The 26,584-nt window shown below is 43.0% G+C and overlaps 1 protein-coding gene across 1 annotated transcript in view; it reads right to left on the reverse strand.

Moving 5' to 3' along the window:
* LOC137525640 (parvalbumin beta-like) overlaps nt 1-26,584 on the reverse strand; it is an 87,271-nt gene that overhangs the window by 31,038 nt on the left and 29,649 nt on the right. Inside the window, exon 2 of the mRNA XM_068246793.1 lies at nt 17,788-17,855. Coding sequence (XP_068102894.1) covers nt 17,788-17,855 — 68 coding nt within the window. The remainder of the gene's footprint in view (nt 1-17,787; nt 17,856-26,584) is intronic.

Below are 26,584 nucleotides of genomic sequence, written 5' to 3' on the forward strand. Positions count from 1 at the left end.
CACACACTTTTCTGAATATTAATCCCAGTCACCCAGTAACCAGCTAAGTTTGAGAACCCTGCCATTACCAGTGAAGAAGGGCTGCAGTTTACAATTTCCCAGAAAAATCTGTTTTTAACTCCACCCACTTTTTGTAACCTGGACACACAGTCACTACTCAATGACCAAGTTTGTGAGCTTTTGGGTTCCTGGCATCAAAATTGTGCTAATGGAAGCAGTTTATACAGCAAATAAATCTGGCTGTTTTTGGCTCCGCCCCTTTTCTGAATTTGAACCCCAGACACTTAACGACCGACTGCAGCAGGTTTGAGGCCTCTGCTATTAACAGTGTGAGAATGGCTGCAGTTTCAATATTCCCCTTGAAAATCAATAGGTGAATTTTGATTGGCTCTTGTAGGCTCCACCTACTTTTCCGAATATTAATCCTAGTCACCTAGTGACCAACTGTGTGAAGTTTGAGAACCCTGCCATTAACAGTGTAAAAAAAGCTGCAGTTTACATTTTCCCATGTAAAAAGTTAGTTGTTTTTGGCTCCGCCCACTATTTCTAATCTTGACATACCGTCACTTAATGACCAACTTTATGAGCTTTGGTGTCCTTGGCATCAATAAGTTGCATTTTACCACTGAAATTAAACAAATCTGATTGGCTGTTTTTGGCCTGCTTCCTTCAGAATTTAAACCCCAGTCTCCCAGTGACTGACTGTAGCAGATTTTAGGCCTCTGCCATTAAGAGTGCATGAATGGCAGCAATGTAAATATTCCCCTTGAAAATTAAAAGGTGAATTTTGATTGGCTGCTGTAGGCTCCACCCACTTTTCTGAATATTAGTCCCAGTCACCCAGTGGCCAACTGTGTCACGTTTGAGAACCCTGCCAATAACAGAATGGCTGAAATCAATCTAACAAATCTGATTGGCTGTTTGTGGCTCCACCCCTTTAGTGAATTTGGACCCCAGTTACCGAGTGACTGACTGTATCAGGTTTGAGGCCTCTGACACTAACAGTGTAAAAATGGTAGCAGTGTGAATATTCCCCTTGAAAATCAATAGGTACATTTTGATTGGCTGTTGTAGGCTCAACCCATATTTCTGAATATTCATCCCAGTCACCCAGTGGCCAATTGTGTAAAGTTTGGGAACCCTGCCATGTTAAAAATGTAGTTGTTGGCACCGCCCACTTTTTCAAACCTTGACATACAGTCACTCAATTATCAAGTTTATCAGCTTTGGGGTCCTTGGTATCAATACTTTGTATATTCCCATTGAAAAATAAACAAATCTGGCTGTTTGTGGCTCCGCCCCCTTTCTGAATTTGGACCCTAATCACCCAGTGACCAACTGTACCAAGTTTGAGGAGTCTGCTTTTAGCAGTATAAGAGAATGGTAGCAGATTAAATATTCCCTTTGAAAATCAAAAGGTGAATTTTTATTGGCTGTTGTAGGCTCCACCCACCTTCCAAAATCTTAATCTCAGTCACCCAATGACCAACTGTGCAAAGTTTGAGAACCCTGCCATTAACGGTGTAAGAATGGCTGCAGTTTATATTTTCCCAGTAAAAGTTGTTTTGGCTCCGCCCACTTTTTGTAACATTGACACACAGTCACTCAATGGCCAAGTGTGTGAGCTTTCAGGTTCCTGGCATCAAAAATGTGTGAATGGAAGCAGTTTATCCACCAAGGAAATCTGATTGGCTGTATGTGGCCCCGCCCCTTTAGTGAATTTGGACCCCAGTCACCCAATGACCGACTGTAGCAAGTTTGAAGCCTCTGCCATTAAAAGTGTAAGAATAGCAGCAGTTTAAATATTCCCCTTGAAAATCAATAGGTGAATTTTGATTGGCTGTTGTAGGCTCCACCCATTTTCTTGAATCTTAATCGCATTCACCCAGTGACCAAATGTGCCAATTTTGAGAACCCTGCAATTAACAGTGTAAGAATGGCTGCAGTTTACATTTTCCCATTTAAAATGAACGGCTGAAATTTGGTTGGCTGTTTTATGCCCCGCCCACTTTTCATGGATTTGTAACCTCGGTCACCAAGTGACCAACTGTGCCAAGTGTGGGGACTCTGGCTTGATTACTGTGAGAATGGCAGCCTTTTACATTTTTTCCATTGACTTGAATGGATGAAATCTGATTTGCTGTTTGTAGCTCCGCCCAGGTGTGCAGGGGGGCCGAGAGACCCCCAGAACATATCATCCCAGGTAGTAAGGGATCTGTGTACCAAGTTTCGTTCAAATCGGTCAAGCCGTTTTCGAGTGATCGCGGCACATACATACACACACACACACACACACACACATCCAATTTTATATATATAGATTCTCGGTGATACTGCAGATCACCGGTAATCAGACCCTCTCTGTGTTACACCGATCGTTACAGAACGCCAGACCCAAAAATGCAAATGGACGCACACACCGACCGTCTGGGCGCACTTACCACTTCGGTGGATACCATCAACCAAGTGCTGGGTAATCACCAGGCGTTAATTGACGCTTTGTCCGGGTCTTTACAAACCCTCCAGACGGCTGTGGATGATGTGCGATCTCCTCCTAGCACAGACATACGTATGCCTGTACCTGAAAAATGTTCTGGTCACAGATCTGATTTCCGAAATTTTAGGAGTAGAGTGTTATCATACTTTGAGTTGAGACCTAGATCTTCAGGAACTATGGCCCAAAAGGTCACATTTATTAAGACTTTGTTATCAGGTGATTCTCAGACCTGGGCGTACAGTCTACCCGCTGGAGACTTAGCCCTAACCTCTGTAGATGAATTTTTTAAAGCCATGGCAATAATTTACGACGATCCAGACATTGCCTCGACTTCTGAGTGGAAGCTCAAGTTGTTACGTCAAGGCAAGAGTCCGGTCGAGGAGTATGCTGCTGAATTCAGAAGGTGGTCAGTATCAGCCAGGTGGGACACCTTTGCCCTGTTAGATTGTTTCTTATCAGGGTTGTCAGATGAGGTCTCTGATCTTATGTTAAGTCAGCCTGAACCTAAGACCATTGATGAGGCCATTTCATCGGCCATCAGGATCGACCGTAGGTTACGTTATCAGAGACAGACCCGGGGTAGAAACCATGTAAGGATGGTGTCCTACGCTACGCCTCCTGTAACTCCACCTCCTCCCGTTTCGCCTCCACCCGAGCCAATGCAGATTGGCCGGTCTAAGTTGTCTCAAGTGGAGCGGAGATGCAGGATTTCAGAGCAGTTATGTCTTTATTGTGCAGAGGGGGGTCATGGAGTACGGAATTGCCTTAAGAAATCGTGAAACGCTACTGCCTAGGAGTAGTTGGGGGTAATACCCTAGGCGTACAACTTTTACACCTAGATGATAAAAGGTTGCTTCTTCCCTGTACGATTACATGGGAAGATAAATCTGAAGTCACTGAGGCCTTCGTTGATTCGGGCTCAGCGGCTAATTTTAGGATTACGAATTTGCTAAGAAATTGGGTATTCCGCTCACCCCGGTAACACCACCTATCCAAGTTACGGCAGTGGATGATTCCCCCCTGCAACGTAACCGTCCTCTGTCTCAGACACCAGAGGTGGGAGTCACTATAGGGGTGCTGCATAGGGAGAAGTTGCATTTTTTTGTGTTACACATGACAACCTCCACTATCATCCTTGGCATGCCTTGGTTACACCTTCACTCTCCTCAGATTAATTGGGCCACTGGTCAGCTAACAAGCTGGTCAGCCCATTGCTTTCATCATTGTTTAGTGAAGGTGACCTTGGGTCAGACCAGGATTCATGTGGAGGGAGTACCGGAACAATATTCTGAATTTTCAGATGTGTTTTGTCCCAAAGCTGCAGATAAACTCTCCACATTGCCCCTTCTATTGCCCCATTGATCTCCGATCTGGTTGTATGCCCCCTAGAGGTCATCTCTACAATTTGTCTGGGCCGGAAAAAGTAGCCATGCGAGAGTACATCCGTGAAAACTTAGCTAAGGGTTTCATTCGCCCTTCCCGGTCGCCTGCCGTAGCAGGTTTCTTTTTTGTAAAGAAAAAAGATGGAGGCCTTCGGCCATGAATTGATTACCGGGGCCTGAATAAAATCACAGTAAAAAATCGCTATCCATTGCCTTTGATAGACGATTTATTCACTCAGGTCACCAATGCTAAGATTTTCTCGAAGTTGGATTTGCGGGGCGCATACAACCTGGTACGGATCAGAGAGGGCGATGAGTGGAAGACGGCTTTTAACACACCCGATGGGCATTACGAGTACCTGGTGATGCCCTTCGGGTTGTGTAACGCCCCGGCCGTCTTTCAGGAACTCATTAATGAAGTATTCAGGGAAGTGTTGGGTAAATTTGTCCTGATATATCTGGATGATATATTAATCTTCTCAGATAACCTCTCTGAGCACAGGGCTCATGTCAAATTTGTGCTGCACAAGTTAAGACAGAACATGCTTTATGCTAAATTGGAGAAATGCATTTTTGAGGTAACATCTGTCACTTTTCTGGGGTACATAATTTCCACCGCAGGCCTTTCTATGGATCCTGCCAAAGTCTCTGCTCTCCTGGAATGGCCTCAGCCAGTTGGACTAAAATCTCTCCAGAGATTTTTAGGATTCGTTAATTACTATAGAAGGTTCATAAAGGGGTACTCCACAGTCATAGCACCCCTCACCAGTCTCACAAAGAAAGGGGCAGATACCAACCACTGGTCCCCCGAAGCTCTGGCTGCTTTCTCCACTTTAAAAGAATGGTTTTGCTCTGCACCCATTTTGAGACACGTCGACACCTCCTATCCCTGTATTGTGGAGGTGGACCCCTTGGAGGTCGGGGTAGGGGCTGTGCTGTCTCAGCGTTCTGGGTTGCAGGGAAGACTACACCCGTGTGCCTATTTCTCTCGTAGGTTTTCACCAGCAGAGAAAAACTACGATATAGGCAACAGGGAGCTCCTATCCATTAAATTGGCCTTCGAGGAATGGCCTCATTGGCTAGAAGGAGCAGAACATACGATTACCGTTTACACTGATCACAAAAATTTGGAGTACATTGAGGGGGCTAAGAGATTGAGTCCCCGTCAGGCTCGGTGGTCACTGTTTTTCTCGAGATTCAGATTTGTAATTACGTACACTCCGGGTAGTAAAAACATTAAAGCGGATGCTTTGTCCAGATGCTTTGAGCCAGAGACAGCACAGCCCTCAGACCCAGAGACTATTATCCCACAGAGAGTAGTGTTGGCAGCCACAGAGACCTGGAAAAACTGGATGGAGACTTTAAGTCCCTTCCAGCAGGATGTCCCTGAAGGGAAGCCTGAAGGGGTGATGTTTGTACCACTGCCATTTCGTCTCCAGATATTGCAGATGTTCCACTCCCACAAAAATGCTGGACATCCTGGGGCCACCAGAACACAGGACCTTGTTGCTAGGTGTGCTTGGTGGCCTTCATTGGCAACTGACTGCAAGGAGTATGTTAGAGAGTGTGCAGTATGTGCAAAAAGCAAACCCTCCCGTCTGGCACCTGTGGGAACGTTGCAGCCTTTGCCCACCCCGAGTGAACCATGGACCCATTTGTCCATGGATTTTGTGGGTGAGCTTCCGAGGTCTGAGGGCATGACGGTCATTTGGGTGGTAGTCGACCGTTTCAGTAAAATGGCCCATTTTGTGCCCTTGAAAGGTCTCCCCTCAGCCCAGGAGTTGGCCGATCTTTTCATCATCCACATTTTCCGGCTACATGGCATTCCGGAAAACATTATGTCAGATCGGGGAGTCCAATTTGTTTCTAAATTTTGGAGGGCATTTTGTCATCAAATGGGCATGTAACTGTCATTTTCGTAGGGCTACCACCCACAGACCAATGGTCAGACTGAAAGAATTAATCAGTCATTGGAACAGTTTCTAAGGTGTTATGTCGCGGATGCGCAAAATGATTGGGTCAAGTTCTTGCCGTTTGCAGAATTTGCGCACAATAATTTGAAAAGCTCTTCCTCTGGATTTTCTCTGTTTCAGGTGGTAACTGGAAAGTTGCCTAAGTTCTCCCCACTGCCAGTAGCTTCCACTCCGTTTCCAGCTTTGGAGGCTTGGCAAAAGTCTTTTGAGAACATTTGGGGGATCGTGAAAAATAATTTGGAGAAGGCTTTCAAAGTCAGAAAGGTCAAGCTGACAAGAAACGCTCCTTAGAGTGGAAGTTCCGGCCAGGAGACTTGGTCTGGGTGTCCACGCGTCATTTGACCCTGAAACAGCCCTCGCCCAAGTTAGGACCCAGATTTGTGGGCCCTTTTCCAGTGACCAGGAAGATCAACAATGTTACTTATGCCATTAATCTCCCTGCCAGCATGCGTGTTGTAAGATCCTTTCATGTGTCCCTGCATAAGCCAGCAGTTCATGTAGGTTCCACTCCTCCTCCTCCTGTGATGGTAGATGAAACAGCCCTCGCCCAAGTTAGGACCCAGATTTGTGGGCCCTTTTCCAGTGACCAGGAAGATCAACAATGTTACTTATGCCATTGATCTCCCTGCCAGCATGCGTGGTGTAAGATCCTTTCATGTGTCCCTGCTTAAGCCAGCAGTTCATGTAGGTTCCACTCTTCCTCCTCCTGTGATGGTAGATGACCAACCTGAGTACGAAGTAGAAAAGATTTTAGACTCACGTGTTGTACAGAACTCAGTGCAGTATCTAGTTCACTGGAAAGGGTATGGTATTGAGGAGAGAACATGGGTACCTGAGTGTCGCATGCATGCGGATAAATTAAGGAGGGAGTTCCACGCTTTATATCCTGAGAAACCGCGTAGGAGCTGTCCGGAGTCCACTCCTTAGGGGGGGGGGGGTACTGTGAGAAAATGCGGAAAAGCCGCCGCGAGTACTCAGAGTAGGGCGGCTGATTCCGCGTTCAACATGGCAGCTTGCATGCATGGGCCTACCACCAGCAGTATGGCTGAACGCAGGGAAACCGCCGCATGCTCTGACAGCGGTGCGGCTGGCCCCGCATTCAAACCAGCGGATGCATTACAACACATGTCCGATGTGGCTGGGACTGATAGTCCACACAGGTTCAGAAGGACGTGCGCGCGAGCAGAGAGGCAGAGCCTTTATGACAGTCAGAAGGGTGTCAGCTGATCTAGCCGATCAGCTGACAATTCTATCAGGTTTCATTGGTCCAGCACTTAGGGGAGACGCTGGAGAGCGCTTGTGTATATATACTGGGTGCTGGTCATTTCTCTGGTGTCTGGCGTTGCGATCACTACGTGGTAGCACTCAGACCTTGTCAGTATCTGTGATATTATCTGTGTTATTATCTAGACCAGTTCCAGGGTGTTGATGACTACGTAGCTCACACCCAAGACTAGGAATTCTGTGTTACCATCTGTTATACTTCAGACTAGTTCCATGGTGTTGTTGACTACGGAGCTCACACCCAAGACTAGGAATTCTGTGTTACCATCTGTTATACTTCAGACTAGTTCCAGGGTGTTGATGACTACGGAGCTCACACCCAAGACTAGGAATTCGGTGTTACCATCTGTTTTACTTCAGACTAGTTCCAGGGTGTTGATGATCAAGGACCTTACACCCAAAGATTAGGAATCCGTATTACCATCTGTTATTCTCCAGACTAGTTCCAGGGTGTTGATGATCACGGAGCTCACACCAAGACTAGGCATTGTTTATTACCTGTTATGACCTTCCGCTTTCCTGACTTTCCTCTGATTACTGATTTTGTACTTCGCTATATCTGATACCCTGTTGCCGAGCTGGCTTGTCCGACCTCGAGAACTATCTCCTCTGGTTAGAGATAGTTCACAGATCTGTCAGTGACACTCCACCATTGGTGTCACTCACACTCTGGTCCTTCCCACACTTTGCCTGACTCCTCCCCTTGGGGAGCTCCAGGCTTTGGAAGGAGCCGGTTCTTTGGGCAGTATCCCATACTGCCTGGTACCCCCTTTACGGGGACCCTCCTCAAAGTATTACTGTTGCACCAAACACTCATATTACTCAGGTGTCCAGAGGTTAGAGATATATCTGATTATCGGTGATACTGCAGATCATCAATAATTGGGTATATATCTATATTCTCGGTGATACTGCAGATCACCGGTAATCAGACCCTCTCTGTGTTACACTGATCGTTACACCCTCTACTGGTGCTTGCACCAAAGCTGGGTTCCGCTTGTGGGTACGCTTGTGGAGGATTTCCGCCGTGTCAGCGCACGCCTTGTGCGCTGATCACGGAGATTATTCCGCAATCGTTAAGTAATAGTAGCACAAGTAATAATGCTGTATAAGGATTGCTGGCAAATATACCTATTGTTTGCAGTAAAAAACAACAACAACAACAAAAACGTAAAAATGAAAATCCCAAGCCTCTTTAACCCTTTTTGCTGGAATCCCATTGATTAGATTTCAAACAATCTCTTTATTGATTGGTTCAACAATGCAAAATACATTCCAGCAAATTCGCACAAGTAAAAGTCAACTTGGGTCAAACTCAGCAGAGCATAACAACACATGGCAGGCATAACCAAACCTGAAGTACCACAGATATATGCATGTAATTTCTGTGCATGCACAAATAGCAATATAGTACAGCGATCAGATCACATTAAGGGAATAACAATAAGACTGTCTAGTGGGTGTATCCCAAGCAATTACAGGGAGACAGATGTTATATATCTAGGTTGGCGACATGCAGACCCCTATCTAGCCATGGGTCCAAGGTTTTATGAAACTGAGGTCCTCTGTCACAAGCCAAACTGGCATGAGAATTTTTATGACACAAGGCTCTTTACTGTCATAAGATACATTTGTTAAAAAAAAAATTAAAAAATTCTATATCATGTTGAAGGAACGATGGAATGACCAAAGCTGCTCTTTGGCTGAGAAAGACACATCTGAGAACAAGAAACAGGTAAAAGATTAGTAGTTCAAGAGTTGTCTGTATGGGAACTGAATCACATTAAAAAAAACCTTCTACAATGGGATGTGAAAGTTTGGGCAACCTTGTTAATTGTCAATTTGTCATGATTTTCCTGTATAAATTGTTGGTTGTTACGATAAAAAATGTCAGTAAAATATATCATACAGGAGACACACACAGTGATATTTGAGAAGTGAAATGAAGATTATTGGATTTACAGAAAGTGTGCAATAATTGTTTAAACACAATTAGGCAGGTGCACCACAAAAAAATAAATACATTCAATATTTAGTAGATCCTCCTTTTGCAGGAATTACAGCCTCTAAACACTTCCTGTAGATTCTAAAGAGAGTCTGGATTCTGGTTGAAGGTATTTTGGACCATTCCTCTTTACAAAACATCTCTAGTTCATTCAGGTTTAATGGCTTCCGAGCATGGACAGCTCTCTTTAACTCACACCATGTGTCTGTAATGATCCGCTCAGCTGTCTGCACAGACAGACAGCTGTTTGACCATTCCTTAAGTCTGAGGGCTGCAGGTCTCTGGAAAAGAGACCTGTCTTTGCTTTGCAAGTTTCAGACCTGCTCTGCTGCTGAGGAATTTGCATACATTCATTATGCAAATTGCTTACCTGCCTTCTTTGAAGGCTGGCAGTATAAATACCATGTTCTCCCAGAATCCTTGGCTGGTCACTTTAATGGTTTGTTACTGCTAAACACCACTAGAGTGTCAGCCATGCCTGTTTGTTAAAGATTATCTTAGAGTTATTCTTGGGACTGTACTAGGCATTCCCTCTAGTGCAGTCAGATTGTATTATCTGTTTTGCCTGTACAGTCTTTGTGTTGCGATTGTCCTGTCACCAGCGGTGGTCGACAGGAAATCGTTCTGTCTGTCTGAGGGTGCTAACCAGAGCAGCGGTTGCTACTGGTAGCCCCTTCTGTTCATCTGTCTGGATTGCATTAGCCCTAATGGTAATGGCAGTGTTTCCTTCTGTGTCTTGATTGCCTTGTCGCCAGCGGCGGTCGACAGGGAATCGTTCTGTCTGTCTGGGAGTGTAGGCCAGAGCTGCGGTTGCTGCTGGCTGCTCCATCTGTCTGGATTGCACTTGCCCTAGTGGTAGTGGCAGTGCCTCCTTCTGTATCTCAGCCTTTGAGGTGTTAAACAGAGCAGCGGTTGCTACTGGTGGCCCCTTCTGTTTATCTGTCTGGATCGCACTTGCCCTAGTGGTAGTGGCAGTGCCTCCTTCTGTATCTCTGCCTTAGGGGTGCTAGCCAGAGCAGCGGTTGCTACTGGCACCCCCACCTGTCTGTCTGTCTTGTCTGATACGAACGCTTGAGGTAACCGTTTAGCAAGCGTTCACGTTCTCTATTTCGTGTTTGTCTGTCAGTTAGGGTAGCACGCTTATCACTGGGCGCCTAACACGCGGTGATCGTGCAGAAACGCGTTCGCTGTTGCGAATGAGTGCGGTGTTCGCGTTTAGCTAGCGTTTGTTATTTTCCTTATCTTCTCATTGTTGTTTGCTGTGCCTTTGCTACTCTCATGCTCTGTCCTTCTCAGTCTGATGTGTGTTGGTAATCGCCATTCTTGCGATTGCATTCGCGCTTTCTTTCTGTTGATGTGTGTTCATCGTCGCTGGGGGGCGACTAGATTGGTGAACACACATTCTGTCTGTCCCTGTGCTATTTCTCTTGAGGGCTATTCTGCCCTGCTTGATCCTGCTCGTACAATTCCCAACTGGCATCTGTGGCCAAGCAGAGTGTTACGGAACAATAAGCAAGGAATGACCACAGTTTGCAGAAACACTGATACTGAGACAGGAATGTGCAAAAGGTGTTTTATTAAGAACCAAATAATGCAAATAACATACAACCATATGCAAACAATATATACAGTGAATCTCCCGCAAACCAAACAAAACAGTGTGCACACATATAACCAAGACCCTGACTATCTATCTATCTACAAACGGCGTGCAGGAGATATATATATGTACAAGCAAATATATATATATATATATATATATACAATAACGCGGTATCAAAGGGGGCAGGCGGAGACAGGTCAAAACGGAATAACAGAGTCAGCAACGGGTAATCAGATACATGCAAGGTACAAAGGAATAAACAGAAGCAGAGTCAGGACAAGCAAAGGGTCAGCAGCAGGTAATCAGATAACAGAGCAGGGTACAAGAAACCAGGTATCAGGAACAGAGGTGACCAGAGACTCAGACCTGTAACATAGGAAGTTCTGGCAATGACTTGCAGGAAGAGGCAGACTTATATAGTCCATGTAATAGGAAGCATCTGGTGGTAATTGCTCAGAGACACATTAGAGGCCTCTGCAGGCCATACAAAGAACTGCAAGTCCTTAAATGTAATGATAAGCCACCTGCTGGTGGATAGTGGAAGTCCAGGGCAGACCAACTCAATACCACCACCAGCAGGCAGGAGATGATACAGTATGAATCGTAACACAGAGGCTGTGCTCGTCTGCACTCCACAACTCCATCTGCTGGTGGGAATTACCCTCTACTGGTGCATTGCACCTAACCTGGGTTCTCCCAATTACACGTTTGTGGAGGATTTCCGCCGCGTCAGCGCACGTCTGGTGCGCTGACCACGGAAACGATTCCGCAAACGTTACAGTGTCTCTCAACTTTTACAAGATTCCCATTCCCTGCACTGGCCACACAGCCCCACTGCATGATGGAAGCACCACCATATTTTACTGTAGGTAGCAGGCGCTTTTCTTGGAATGCTGTGTTGTTTTTCCTCCATGCATAACGCCCCTTGTTATGCCCAAATAGTTCAATTTTAGTTTCATCAGTCCACAGCACCTTATTCCAAATTGAAGCTGGTTTGTCCAAATGTGCTTTAGCATATCTCAAGCGGCTCTGTTTGTGCTGTGGGCGGAGAAAAGGCTTCCTCTGCATCAATCTCGTATACAGCATTTCCTTGTGTAAAGTGCGCCGCATGCACAGAGACTCCATCTGCAGCAAGACGATGTTGTAGGTCTTTCGTGCTGGTCTGTGGGTTGACTGACTGTTCTCTCCGTTCGCTTCTGTTTATCCGAGATTTTTCTTGGTGTGCCATTTCGAGCCTTAACTTGAACTGAGCCGGTGGTCTTTTATTTCCTCAATATGTTCCTAACTGTGGAAATAGACACCTGAAATCTCTAAGACAGCTTTCTGTATGTTTCCCCTAATCCATGATGGTGAACAATCTTTCTCTTCAGGTCATTTGAGAGTTGTTTTGAGACCCCCATGTTGCTACTCTTCAGAGAAAATTAAAAGAGGAGGAAAACTTACAATTGACCCGCTTAAATACTCTTTCTCATAATTGGATTCACCTGTGTATGTAGGTCAGGGGTCACTGAGCTTACCGAGCCAATTTGAGTTACAATAATTAGTTCTAAAGGTCTTGGAATCAATAAAATGACAACAGTGCCCACATTTATGCACCTGCCTAATTTTATTTGAACAACTATTGCGCACTTTCCGTAAATCCAATACACTTAATTTCATGTCTCAAATATCACTGTGGGTGTCTCCTATATGATACATTTAACTGACATTTTTTATCGTAACAACCAAAGATTTATACAGGAAAATCATGATGATTAACAAGGTTGCCCAAACTTTCGCATCCCACTCTATCATGTACCTGAGACATTCAAAACATTAAACCGATATTTTTAGCTTTTAAAGGACCACTATTGCGAAAAAAGTAGGCAGTAAAAATCTGACAGAACCTACAGAGGTTGGGCCAGTCCATCTCCTCATGGGGGATTTTCAGGGTTTTCTTTGTTTTCAACAGAATTTCCTAAACAGCAGTTGCAAAGTCTAACTGACAAAATAGTGTGCAAGTGAGTAGTGAGGCTGGCTGGTATCTTACTATTTTGACATTTAAACTGCTGTTCAGGAAATGCTGTTACATAGTTACATAGTTATTTTGGTTGAAAAAAGACATACGTCCATCGAGTTCAACCAGTATAAAGTACAACACCAGCCTGCTCCCTCACATATCCCTGTTGATCCAGAGGAAGGCGAAAAAACCCTTACAAGGCATGGTCCAATTAGTCCCTAAAGGGAAAAATTCCTTCCCGACTCCAGATGGCAATCAGATAAAATCCCTGGATCAACATCATTAGGCATTACCTAGTAATTGTAACCATGGATGTCTTTCAACGCAAGGAAAGCATCTAAGCCCCCTTTAAATGCAGGTATAGAGTTTGCCATAACGACTTCCTGTGGCAATGCATTACACATCTTAATCACTCTTACTGTAAAGAACCCTTTCCTAAATAAATGGCTAAAACATTTTTCCTCCATGCGCAGATCATGTCCTCTAGTCCTTTGAGAAGGCCTAGGGACAAAAAGCTCATCCGCCAAGGTATTATATTGCCCTCTGATGTATTTATACATGTTAATTAGATCCCCTCTAAGGCGTCTTTTCTCTAGACTAAATAAACTCAGTTTATCTAACCTTTCTCGATAAGTGAGACCTTCCATCCCACGCATCAATTTTGTTGCTCGTCTCTGCACCTGCTCTAAAACTGCAATATCTTTTTTGTAATGTGGTGCCCAGAACTGAATTCCATATTCCAGATGTGGCCTTACTAGAGAGTTAAACAGGGGCAATATTATGCTAGCATCTCGAGTTTTTATTTCCCTTTTAATGCATCCCAAAATTTTGTTAGCTTTAGCTGCAGCTGCTTGGCATTGAGTACGATTATTTAACTTGTTGTCAATGAGTACTCCTAAGTCCTTCTCCAAGTTTGATGTCCCCAACTGTATCCCATTTATTTTGTATGGTGCTAGACCATTAGTACGTCCAAAATGCATGACCTTACATTTGTCAACATTGAATTTCATCTGCCATGTATGTGCCCATATAGCCATCCTATCCAGATCCTGTTGCAATATGACACTATCTTCCTGAGAGTTAATGATTCTGCACAATTTTGTATCATCTGCAAAAATAGCAACATTGCTCACTACTGCATCTACTAGGTCATTAATAAATAAATTGAAGAGCACTGGACCCAGAACAGACCCCTGTGGGACCCCACTGCTAACAGTCTCCCATTTTGAGTATGATCCATTGACCACAACTCTTTGTTTTCTGTCCATTAGCCAGTTCCCTATCCCCAGTCCTTGCATCCTCAACTTTTGCACCAGACTTTTGTGGGGAACAGTGTCGAAGGCCTTTGCAAAGTCCAAGTATATCACATCTACAGCATTCCCAATATCCATATTAGCATTCACTACCTCATAAAAGCTGAGCATGTTAGTCAAACAGGACCTGTCTTTAGTAAACCCATGTTGATGCTGAGAAATAAGATTATTTTCTACTATGAAGTCATGTATAGTATCTCTTAGTAACCCCTCAAATAGTTTGCATACAACTGATGTTAAACTTACAGGTCTATAATTTCCTGGATCAGATTTTTTGCCCTTCTTAAATAATGGGAAAACGTGGGCTGTACGCCAATCCACTGGGACTCTGCCAGTTGCAAGAGAGTCACAAAAGATAAGATAAAGGGGTTTATCTATAACTGAACTTAATTCCCTTAGGACCCGAGGATGCATGCCATCCGGGCCAGGTGCCTTGTCTATTTTTAATTTATTTAGTCTTGCCTTCACTTCTTCCTTTGTTGACAACAAAGAAAACCCTGAGAATCCCCCATGAAGAGATGGACTGGCCCAAAACCTGTCGGTTCTGTCAGATTTTAACTGTCTACTTTTTTACATGATAGTGGTCTAAGACTATGGGTTTCCATAAAAGTCATATTTAGGATTAGTTATAGATGCAGTTATTTATTTGTACTTAAGAATCCTGAATTGAAAATAGACATGACAGGAGAGCTGCTGCTGAAATCTGTCCTGTCCATCTGCAGAGATAAAGCACTGGTTTATTAACCTCTGCAAAAGAAAAAAATCAAAAAGTGAACACAGGCAAGTTGGAAGTAGATTTGGTACTGTACAATCACATGTTTATCTTGTCATGCCTCATGTCACTTCAGGTTCCCTTTAATAAAGGACTACTATCACAAAAAACTGTATGTAGAGGATTGCATTATTATTTTCTAAAAAATCCTATTTGAAAGTAACTTGGCAAGTAACTTTTTTTTAATGGAAGTTCGCAGTGACATCTTTCACATCCCTCAGCTTTCATTCCAGTGCATTTTTTTTTGTTCAAGCATGATACTTTCTCCAAACATAGCTGTTACAACATGGCTTACTCAGCATGCTCAAACTTATTATAATGCTAATTTTTGCATTCCATATATTAAACCCTATACATATACTATACATATATAGGTACAGTGAAGCATACTTTTCTTGGTAACAGGAAAAAAGGGTGCAGGAGAAGGGTGGACGAAGCAGGCACCGCCATAGACCTTAATGCAATTACCATTAATATGGTGAAAAAAAGCAGAAAACCGGGCGCCATAAAAAATATCGTTAACAACATTAGAACATTATAGTTTTTGAAGTAGTTATCATTTTAGAAGCTTACAGCATTTTAGTTTTTGTCATTATTTTGTTTATATGTACAGATTTTATGTTATCAAAGATATTATCGTTTCTATGTGGAAAAGGGTGTTTCTGCAAAGAGAGTGGTTAGGGTTAGGCAACACCGGGGGGAGTGGTTAGGGTTAGGCACCACCCAGGCAGCGGTTAGTTTTAGGCAACATCAGGGAGGGGGGGTGGTTAGGGTTAGGTACCCCAGGAGGTGGTTAGGGTTAGGCACCACTAGGGGGGTTAGGGTTAGGCACCACCGGGGGGTAATTAGGGTCAGGCACTACCGGGGAGGGGGTAATTAGCGTTAGGCGCCACCAGGGTAGTGGTTAGTTTTAGGCACCACCAGGGGAGGGTTCTGTGTGAGAGTAGGGTTGGGTTAAAGGAGTTATCAGGGAAAAAAAGTACAAATCAGCTTTACACACCTGGGGTTTTCTCCAGCCACTTGCAGCGGGACAGCGGTGGGGAGCGGAGGTGACAGCGTGGGACAGTCAGCTGCAAGGGGCTGGAGAAAGCCCCAGGTGAGTAAAGCTCATTTGTACTTTTTTTTTCCTGATAACTCCTTTGAGCTGTATTCTTGAATTACATTACATTTTTAACGTTAATACCTTTTTGTTATTATTTCCTGTCTGTTATTAGAATGGTATTTATCGTTAACCAAGTTTGACAGCGATGTTTATTGTTATGAGATTTTGTTATCCACCCGCGCCATTTCGTTGCCAATCCCTTTTTTCATGCACTCCTTTTCCTTGACTGCATTACTGCACCAGCTTTAACTGTCAAGCAAAAGATCTCAGAAAATACCAATATATATATATATATATATATATATATATATATATATATATATATATATATATATATATATATAAATATTTTTATATATATATATATATAATGTAGTAGTTATATAGCGCCGACATCTTCCGCAGCGCTGTACGTAGTATATTATCTTGTCACTAATTGTCCCTCAGAGGAGCTCACAATCTAATCCCTACAATAGTCATATTTCCTATGTGTATGTATCGTGTAGTGTATGTATTGTATCTGTATGTTTTTGGGATGTGGGAGGAAACCAGAGTGCCCGGAGGAAACACATGCAGACAAGGGGAGAACATACACGCTTCTTGCAGATGTTGACCTGGCTGGGATTCGAACTGGGGACCCAGCGCTGCAAGGCAAGAGTGCTAACCACTATGCCACCATGCATATATATATATATATACAGTAAATATATATTTAGAGAACCTTTTCATTATATGCTAATTTTTTGAGATAGGAATTTGGGGTTTTTATGAGCTGTATGCCAAAATCATCAATATTAAAACAATAAAAGGCTTGAACTACTTCAGTTGTAGTGTATTTGAATCTAAAATATATGAAAGTCTAATGTTTATCAGTGCATTACAGAAAATAATGAACTTTATCACAATATGCTAATGAGAAGGACCTGTATGTATGTATGTATGTATGTATGTGTATATATATATATATATATATACTGTATACATGTATATATATATATATATATATATATATATATATATATATATATCCCCTTTTCCCATGAGAATTCTTTACCTTTTCGTCATGACCATGGGCTTGACAGTTTCCTGTCTGTAAACCTTGTTGCATTGTTGGAATTAACAGCTGTTTCCAGCCGCCAAACAATGTTTGTCATTGTGTGTATAGAGAATAGAGGTTTGTGCTGACTAATTTTTTTTCTTGTCTGCCAGGAGTAAAGATGATGACTAGCAGGCTCATTGTGGATCAAACAACATGAATGATTTGCACTGTAAACATATATCATTTATTAATCTATCTTCCATTTACCTCAATGTGTTCAATCCCCCTACTACTATTTTTCGATTAAGTTCCTATTTAAGTCGACCAAAGTGGTTAAAGTGGATCGGAGGTGAACTTTTACTCATTGCATAATTGTGTTCCTTTCCTATTGTTTATAGGGCATTCCTCAAGCCAAATACTTTTTTGTTTTGTTTTAATACTCTAATTCCTTATAAACTAAATAAACCACGCCCACAGGTTTTCAGAGAGCCTATGCAGTAGCAAGGGCTCATGGGAGCTCGGTCTGGGCAGGAGGAGGAGGAGGTGTTACTAGTCACTGATTTCAGAGGCAGAGGGGAGGAGGGGGGATTAGGTTTTTTTGCTCAAGATACAGATAAGCCTCCCTCTGTGTAATGTTTACAAACAACATGGCTGCTGTCATTGTATCACAGGAAGAAATAATCATTTTCTATTAAAGCTGTTTGCAGCTAGATTTGCTGTGTAAACTATCTAAACTTTAGATAAAATATATAGACAAGTTACTTGTTATAGTTAGTTTTTCATCTCGGATCCGCTTTAAATAACAATCAGTAACTTACTGTCAACGCTTTGCAGTGCTCTATTCACATCATTTGGATTGAGACCGAGAGCTTCGACAACAGCCATCCTGTCCAAAAAAGGAAATAAGATTGTTTGAAAGTATATCAGTCATCTTAAGCTACTATGCAGGCTGAATAAAATGTAGACTCCCAGAACTGCCTGAAGCTTCACTTTTATAAACATAATGCTATAACACTAGTAAGCAGGCTTTGTGCTGAGCAAAGCTGGGCTAATTAGTGGGATTGGTTACCTGTCTGAGATACATAAATTAAAGAGACTCTGAGGTCTGTCCTAAAATCACAATTTGAACTTAAAGCGGACCCAAACCAAAGAATTTTTTATTTAAAAATATTTAGTTGCACCACTCTGACACATACAAAGATAAATAAACACTCCTTCAAGCCTATGAGCATTTCAGTGCATGCTTTTCACCCTTCTCTTTGCATAACTAGGGTTATACAGGTGGCAGCCATTAGCAATTCCTCCATTGCAAGACACCATCTACTCCACCAGTTTGACGGAAAAATCCCGGCAATTTGAAAAGAAGGGAGGGGTTCCTCCAATAAATGTAAAATATTTTATATTTGTCATCATGCAGCTGAAAAAAGGCTGCTATTTATTATTATAATTTAGAAAATAGATTTTATTTCTAAAATCTTGTATTTTTTAATTTGGGTCCACTTTAAACAATTGAGCTAGGTTGGGTTATGATCATTGTGGATCAAACCCTATTCAAAATGGAATACTCATAAATGAGGGGGGGGGGGGGGGGGGGGTAAAGGTCGTTAGACCTGTTCTATTCAATATACACAATTAGACAAGAATTAAGACAACCTACCCTCAACTTATGATAAAGAAGATAAAACTTATGACACTGCATAAACTTGTAACAAATTCTTTATTGACCAACAACCATTTAGCTAAAAACAATTTAAACAACAATAAGACGTGGCCTCCCAGGCTCCAGTGATCCCAGGATAATTTAATATTAATGGTAAGGACTGTAGACATAAAAAGTGTCTCCTATTGGGCCATTAAATGTGGTGTCACCCCATAAATTTTGTAAGCATGAATACCAATATGCATGCAAACTCACTTTTATGCAGTTGGTGTGACACTGGTCCAACAATAGAGACACTATGTATGTATATAAATTAGTTCATCAAGTCGACCTAATTCCAAACTTTATGGTCCAAATTGGCTCAAAATAGTCTCCCACTGTGTCACAATTATCGCAGACACGCATATTCATATGCATGTACGCTATATGGAAAAACTGGCACAGTGTTGAGTCAAGAGGACCAAACTAGCTTATAAATAGCCTATAATTGGTTCTTTATAATGTTTTAGTGCTATACTCCAGTCCAGCAGACATGCATATACATATGCATGAGTGTGTGTTGTGATTATTAGTATAGCACGGAATCAATTAGGCACTACCATATAAATATCTAAATACAGTTCATTCACATTTACAACCAGCCCATTACAGTGCATGTATTGAAGCTACAGTACCAAAAAAGTAATTGAAACCGAATATATATAAAGAGTAGGTGAAGATAAGGGGAGTATTCCCTATTTATGTAATGAAAGTGTTTATCACAGTGATTCAGAATGAGTGAGTGAAAAAGCAGAGATAGAAGGAAACCAAGTGGGAATATGTAGCCCAGTTGTATCAGATGAGTAAATCTGAGGGGTAAGAGTATGAAAATGACATATTAAATAGTTGGAGAAGATCGAGAAAAAACGAACTTACCAAGGAGTAAAGTGTATAAAAGCCCAGGAGGAGAGGACCACGCCAACAATAAAATGTAGACTCCTAGAACTGCCTGAAGCTTCACTTTTTTAAACGTAATGTTATAACACTCGTAAGCAGGCTTTGTGCTGAGCAAACCTGGGCTAATTAGTGGGATTGGTTACCTGTCTGAGATACATAAATTAAAGAGACCCTGAGCTCTGCCTAAAATCACAATTCCTTGGCATCCTCTCCTGGTCCCGCTGGTTGCTCAGTTAATCTTCCTGGCGGTAAGCCCGAGCTGATTTCTCAGGCCCTGCTGGGCCGATTTGCATTTTTTTTTTTGCAACACGCAGCTAGCACTTTGCTAGCTGCGTGTGCACTCCGATCGCCGCCGCTCCGTGCCGATTAGCCACCGCTCGCCACGCCGCCCCCCCAGGCCCCGTGCGCTGCCTGGCCAATCAGTGCCAGGCAGCGCTGAGGGGTGGATCGGGACTCTCTTTGACGTCACGACGTCGATGACGTCATCCCGCCCATCGCCATGGCGACAGGGGAAGCCCTAATGGAAATCCCGTTCAGAACGGGATTTCCAGATGGGCTTGATCACCGGAGGCGATCGAAGAGGGTAGGGGGATGCCGCTGCACAGCGGCTGTCATGTAGCTAGCGCTAGGCTAGGTACATGTTTAAAAAAATAAAAAAAATTAAAATTGTGCTGCGCTGCCCCCTGGCGGTTTTAATTAACCAGCAGGAAGGTTAATCAGCGAGTTGGGCCTGAAGTCGCCTGTGAAATAGCTCCCTCCCCTCCACCCCAGTCAGAACCACCTGAATGACAGCATCTTACCTTGCCCTCATAGGGAGAGCAACCCCTTCACACAATCAGAGCCTCTACTCAAATACTCAAAACAGGGCACTCCTTTTCCCACAGAGCCCTCACTCTGTCCCCAGTATAGTATAGCCAAAGGTGCCCCGCCCCATATAAGGTAGCCAAAGGTGCCCCCCCCCCCCCCCCAGTATAGGTAGCTCTCCCCCATAGGTAACCAAAGGTGTGTCCTTCAGTATAGGCAGTCAACCCCATAGAAAACCAAAGGTGTAGCCCTGAATGATCACACCCTAATACATTTGCCTGTGTGCATAATGTAAGTGATACTTATCCTAGGGAAGTGGGGTTACATAAATATGGATATATCCTCTACCAACCAGAACATGGACTGCTGTAATGAGAATGGGAATAGAAGTACAGTTATAGGCATAGTATGGCTAAAATTAGGCTACTGGGATAACCCCGGTAGCATGTATCTAATATTGGTACAAGGGCAGGGCTCTCTCCTCCTGTTGTGTCCTGGAACTCAATATACATTTTATTCATCATGTTACTTTTATCACTGTCAATACCAATTCTGTATCTTGTATTCTGTCATTTTTGTATTTTGTCACCCATTATGTATTTTGTATATTGGTGTACACCATTGTCTGTTTTACTATGTACCCCATGTTTGTTTCTTACTTTGTACAGCGCCACAGAATTTGTTGGCACTCTATAAATCAATATTAATAATATTAGGAGCAACAGATACTAAGCGTTTTTCTTTTACATGTGTACTTGAAAGGTTATAGACAGCATATGCAGAGACCCTGCCTGTCTTACCCCTTTGATGACCCAGGCTGTGCTGTAACAGCTCTCCTCTCCTCCTGCTGAAGCTGTACAGGACATCGAAACACAGGCTGCTCAACGTGTGATGTGGAAGATCATAAAGTACGTTATTTCCCCATATTTGATAGTGGCCTTCTATGCCCTTTCCCTCTCAAAACTATTGTAGTTTGTGTTTGTTCCATTTACCTGTTACTTTTGTGTAATTTTCTTTTTTATGTAATGACTGAGATTAATTCACTCACTTTGGTTGCTGTTTACAAACTTTCTTCATATTGCATTTAGCACAGTTGTAACTTTTCTTTCTTTATTGATGGGCATTTTAGTAATCTGGGGTATAAGATATTTGCAGGCTTTTGACTGACAGTATAAGGTCAGTGGGCTTCAGAGCAGGGACAAGGTCCTCCAGCACCCAAGGCTGAGACACCAAAGCGCGCCCCTCCACCCCTCCCACCCCAGCTGTCACACACTGATTCCTATTAGACTAAGAGGGCCACAGAGCCCACAACCTCCCCAACACCTTAATATCTAGTTATATGGCTTGCAGTCACTGCAATGTATCCCCTTTTCTTATTTCTTTCTGTTTCATACACAATTAGGAATGACAGCTGAATGAATTGTGCGCCCCCTCCTACACTGCGCCCTGAGGCTGGAACCTCTCCAGCCTATGCCTCGGCCCGGCCCTGGTGGGCTTGTTCTGTCACTTCCAGCAATGCAATAAGAGGCCACCTTAGCCCATCACCTGTTGCTTTTTGGCTGTCTTATGAAAATAAATGTTGCATAGCATAAATTCCTGCAACCTCTGTTTTCAGTCATTTAGACCCATACATACAGTACAATATACGGCAAGATGCAGTAATGCACATTTATTTTTTCTTAGCACAACAATGGTAGCAGTATAGTTGCAAAGAGCATCCCTAATCGTCAGAGGAAATTTCAAACACATTGTATTTCTCTTAAACCATGTAAAATCACTCAAAACCTTGTTTAGCTCTGGTGCCTATGACAGGACACACTCCACACCTACGGTGATAACTGGCAGTGCTCTTTTGGATCAAGAATTCTTTATCATTTAACCACTTCACCACTGAGGGGTTTTACCCCCTGACCACCAGAGCAATTTTCACCTTTCAGCGCTCCTTCCATTCATTCGTCTATAACGTTATCATTACTTATCACACTTAAACGAACTATATCTTGTTTTTTCCACCACCAATTAGGCTTTCTTTAGGTGGGACATTATGCCAAGAATTATTTTATTCTAAATGTGTTTTAATGGGAAAATAGGAAAAATGTGGGGAAAAATTCATTATTTTTCAGTTTTCGGCCATTATAGTTTTTAAATAATGCATGCTACTGTAATTAAAACCCATGAAATGTATTTGCCCTTTTGTCCTGGTTATAAAACCGTTTAAATTATGTCCCTATCACAATGTTTGGCGCCAATATTTTATTTGGAAATAAAGGCGCATTTTTTTCAGTTTTGTGTCCATCCCTAATTACAAGCCCATAGTTTATAAAGTAACAGTGTTGTACCCTCCTGACATAAATATTTAAAAAGTTCAGTCCCTAAGGTAACTATTTATGTATTTTTTTTTATTGTAAATTTTTTAATTACAAAAAAAAAAAATGGGAGTGTGGGAGGTAATGAGTTAATTTTTTGTGTAAAAGTAATTTATTTGTATGTGAAAAATGTTTAGGGTGTAGTTTTACTATTTGGCCACAAGATGGCCACAGTAACTTTTTGTTTAATGCGACCTCCAAGCGTCCTTCCGGACTCTTGGAGGAAATACTAGGAGGCTGGGTAAGTGTTTTTTTTTTTCACAATGATCGCGCTGCTCATCGGAGAGCAGCGGATCATTGCGGGGCTTAGATCAACGAACGGGAATGGATTTTCCCATTCATTGATCTCCGGGCGAGTGGCGGGCGGCGTGTTTACGAGCGGCCGGCGGCGTGTTTACGAGCGGGAGCGCGGGCAGTGGCGGGAGCGCGGAAAGTACGGATTTCTCCGTCCCTGGGGGTTAAAGGATGGAAAAAGGGACTGAGAAATTCGTACAGGCGGGGGTAAAGTGGTTAATGTTCTCAGCATATCCAACAAGCAGGCCTTTCACTGCCCAATACATGTAGCCATTGCTCCATGCTCTAAAGTATTTAAAGATGTTTAACTCTGCCTCTAAAACGCTATCATAAAATTGTGCGTGTTTGCAACTTTGCATCATTCTGTCAGGAGCATGGCAGTAGGTGTGAAAGACATTGGTTTAGGTCTCATTCACACTGGAGCGCTATACTAACGATTTCAGCTTGTCTGTAAATCGCTAGCGCCAGAAAAAGAGCTATGGCAGTGCAAATCAATCGCATTGTTCACACTGTAGCGATACCTAGTGATTAGCGATTTGCTGAAATCTCAAACATGGTGCATGCAGCATATTTGTAGCGATTGCATTTCAGTGTTAAGGCTGGTTCACACTGGGGTGATTCTTCAGCACTTTGCTGATCGCCGGCGATCAGCAAAGCGCTGCTACTACTGTATTCCTATGGATACATTCACAGTGCAGCGGTTGCGATTTCGATTAATTGCAAACGTGCTGCATGCAGCGTTTTCAGGGGCGATTGCGCATGTATTCTCGTTCTATTGAACGGGAATCACAAGCGCAAATTGCGCTGAATCAAGGAGCCGAAAGCGATTGCGGGCAAAGCGCGGAGTGTGAACTGGCCCTGAAAGAATCACAGAACGCAATCACTCCAAAATTTCTGCATTTCTGTACAGTGAAAAATCACAAGAAAATCACTTTGCAAAACCGCTAGTGATTTTGCTAGTGTTTTGCGATTCCCAGTGTGATCGGGGCCTAAAAGGATTAGAATAGCCTCTATGTTGCTCATCTAGCGAGGGTGTGTGTTCGTGTGCACGCACGCACGCACGCACGCAAAGGAATCATGTTGTAGTTAACATTGTCTATAATGCTTCTCTCAGTTGGCTGTTCTATAGTTTGCTGTTTTTTGCTAGCCAATTGCAAGATTCTCGCAAACTGATCAGAAGTTTGATGAAAATCTTGTAAACTTGCCAGTGATGATTTTTGCTCATCCCTAATAATAACTTTCATTTCATTGCAAATGAGCAGGCAGTGCTCACGCTTTACTTAAAGTGGACCTCAAGAGATAAAAAAAAAAAAAAAAAAACTTACCTGGGGCTTCTGCCAGCCCCTGCAGCTTTCCTATGCCCACAATGGAATGATCCTCTGTTCCCCCACCACATCTCACTTTTGTTCACATCAACTTGTAAGTCAATGTCTACTGCCCCTGCACGGCTCTGGCTGCGCGCATCCTCGTACGCGCAGTGCAAGCGCAGTATGAGAAAAACTATTGCACCTGCGCAGTACGTTACCGGCAACGGGAGCGTGAATGAGGACATGCGCGCGCAGGCTCAGTGGACGGTGACTGACAGAAGCAAAAGTGAGCCTCGGCGGGGGAACGGAGTATCGTTTGGTAACATTGTTTGGGCAGCATGGTGGTATAGTGGCTAGCGCTCTTGCCTTGCAGAGCTGGGTCCCCGGCTCAAATCCCAGCCAGGTCAACATCTACAAGCAGTTTGTATGCTCTCCCTGTGTCTACGTGGGTTTCCTCTGGGCACTCCCGTTTCCTCCCACATCCCAAAAACATACAGATAAGTCAATTGGCTTCCCCCTAAATTGGCCCTAGACTAAGATACATGCACTACACGATACATACATAGACATAGGACTATGGTAGGGACTAGATTGTGAGCCCCTCTGAGGGACAGATAGTGACAAGACAATATACTGTCCAGTGCTGTGTAATATGTTGGCGTTATATAAATACTTAAATAAATAAATTAAATAATTAAAACTTCGTAGGCTCAGGCCGGCTGCAGGGGGCTGGCAGAAGCCCCAGGAAAGTGATTTTTAAAAAAAAAATCTCTTCAGGTCTGCTTTAATCATTGAAATTCCGATTCATAAAGATAATCAGTAATAAAGATTCAGAAAGATAATCAGTAATAAAGTAATTGTGTAGTGCACTTCCTGTGCTGCAAGGGGTTGTTTTCATATCTGATGCATCAACACGATCCCCTGGGCATTTTACAGATTTTAGGATATTTTTTCTGGTTTCCTGTAAGCGCATGATTAGAGTTATCCCCTGTTCACAGGGGATAACTCTAATCATGCGCTTACAGGAAACCACAAAAATATCCTAAAATCTGTTAAATTGCCCAGGGGATCGTGTTGATTATTACGCCTGTCTGTGCTGCAATACAGACATTGTTATCATCCAAAAAATCTGTGCTAAGGAAAGAAAAAAACAACTGCTTGTGATCCCTTCGATCACAAGCACTTGTTTTTTTCTTTCCTTAGCACAGATTTTTTGGGTGATAACAATGTCTGTACTGCAGCAAAGACAGGCGTAATAATAAACAGCAGAGTGAGTTCGCAAACACACTAATCAAATAAATGAAGAAAAACATTCATAGATTCTCACCTGTATGTGGTCAGTGAATATCGTATGGAGTATATTGCTAAAATGTTTACAATATATATACTCCCCTTAGGTGGAGTACAGAACATAAAGTTCTTAATCATCTAGTTTAGAGTTACATAACACCTAACACGTTTAATGATCCCATAGTTATTTATGCAAAACCCATGTAGCAAAGCAAGTTTCTTATATCTGGTTGCTCAGCTATGGATTTAAGAGAGCTGCATGTTTAATGCACTCAGTATTTCATATTACACATGCATAGCAATGTGTAGCTCCCTACAGTTTCATGGACACAGGTGCCACACATTCACAAGTTGGTGCTACAATTCACTGCAAAGCAGGTGAAGTGGGCACATTTCTATCCACTTGCCTAAAATTACAGTATGTAAAGGGCAGGGGCGTAACTACCGGTATTATCGGCTTCTGGACAGGGACAGGTGTTCCGGACAAGTAATGTACAGTATGTTCACTCCAGGGGAGGACTGGGAAGGGGGGAGATTTCCCCCCAGGCTGCCTCTCATTTAATGATTTAGGGCTGGTACAATGCCTGGGGCATTTAGGTTTTTGTATAAGGCAATGTGAACCACTAGGCTGGCTGAGGGAAATAAATGCCCAATTACAGAGCAGTTAGAGGTCGGGCAAACTGGTAAATATACACAGCATGATGCAGAACAGAGGCTTGCCTGCAGGGTCCATGGGAAAGAATCTGTCTGGTCTCTCACTATTGTTAACTGCATGTGCACAGCTACATAAGATATTGTCTAGGTTAAAAAGTTTATGACAGTCCCTAGACTCCAGAAGGGATGCTTACAAGACAGTCCCTAGACTCCAGGAGGGCTGCTGGCAGGATATGTGTGAGAGATGAGAACTGCGGCCGTTGTAACTCAAAATGTATTATGTGCCCCCGGTGCCAGTGCATTT

Source organism: Hyperolius riggenbachi, chromosome 7, assembly GCF_040937935.1.
Source record: "Hyperolius riggenbachi isolate aHypRig1 chromosome 7, aHypRig1.pri, whole genome shotgun sequence".
NCBI lineage: Eukaryota > Metazoa > Chordata > Amphibia > Anura > Hyperoliidae > Hyperolius > Hyperolius riggenbachi.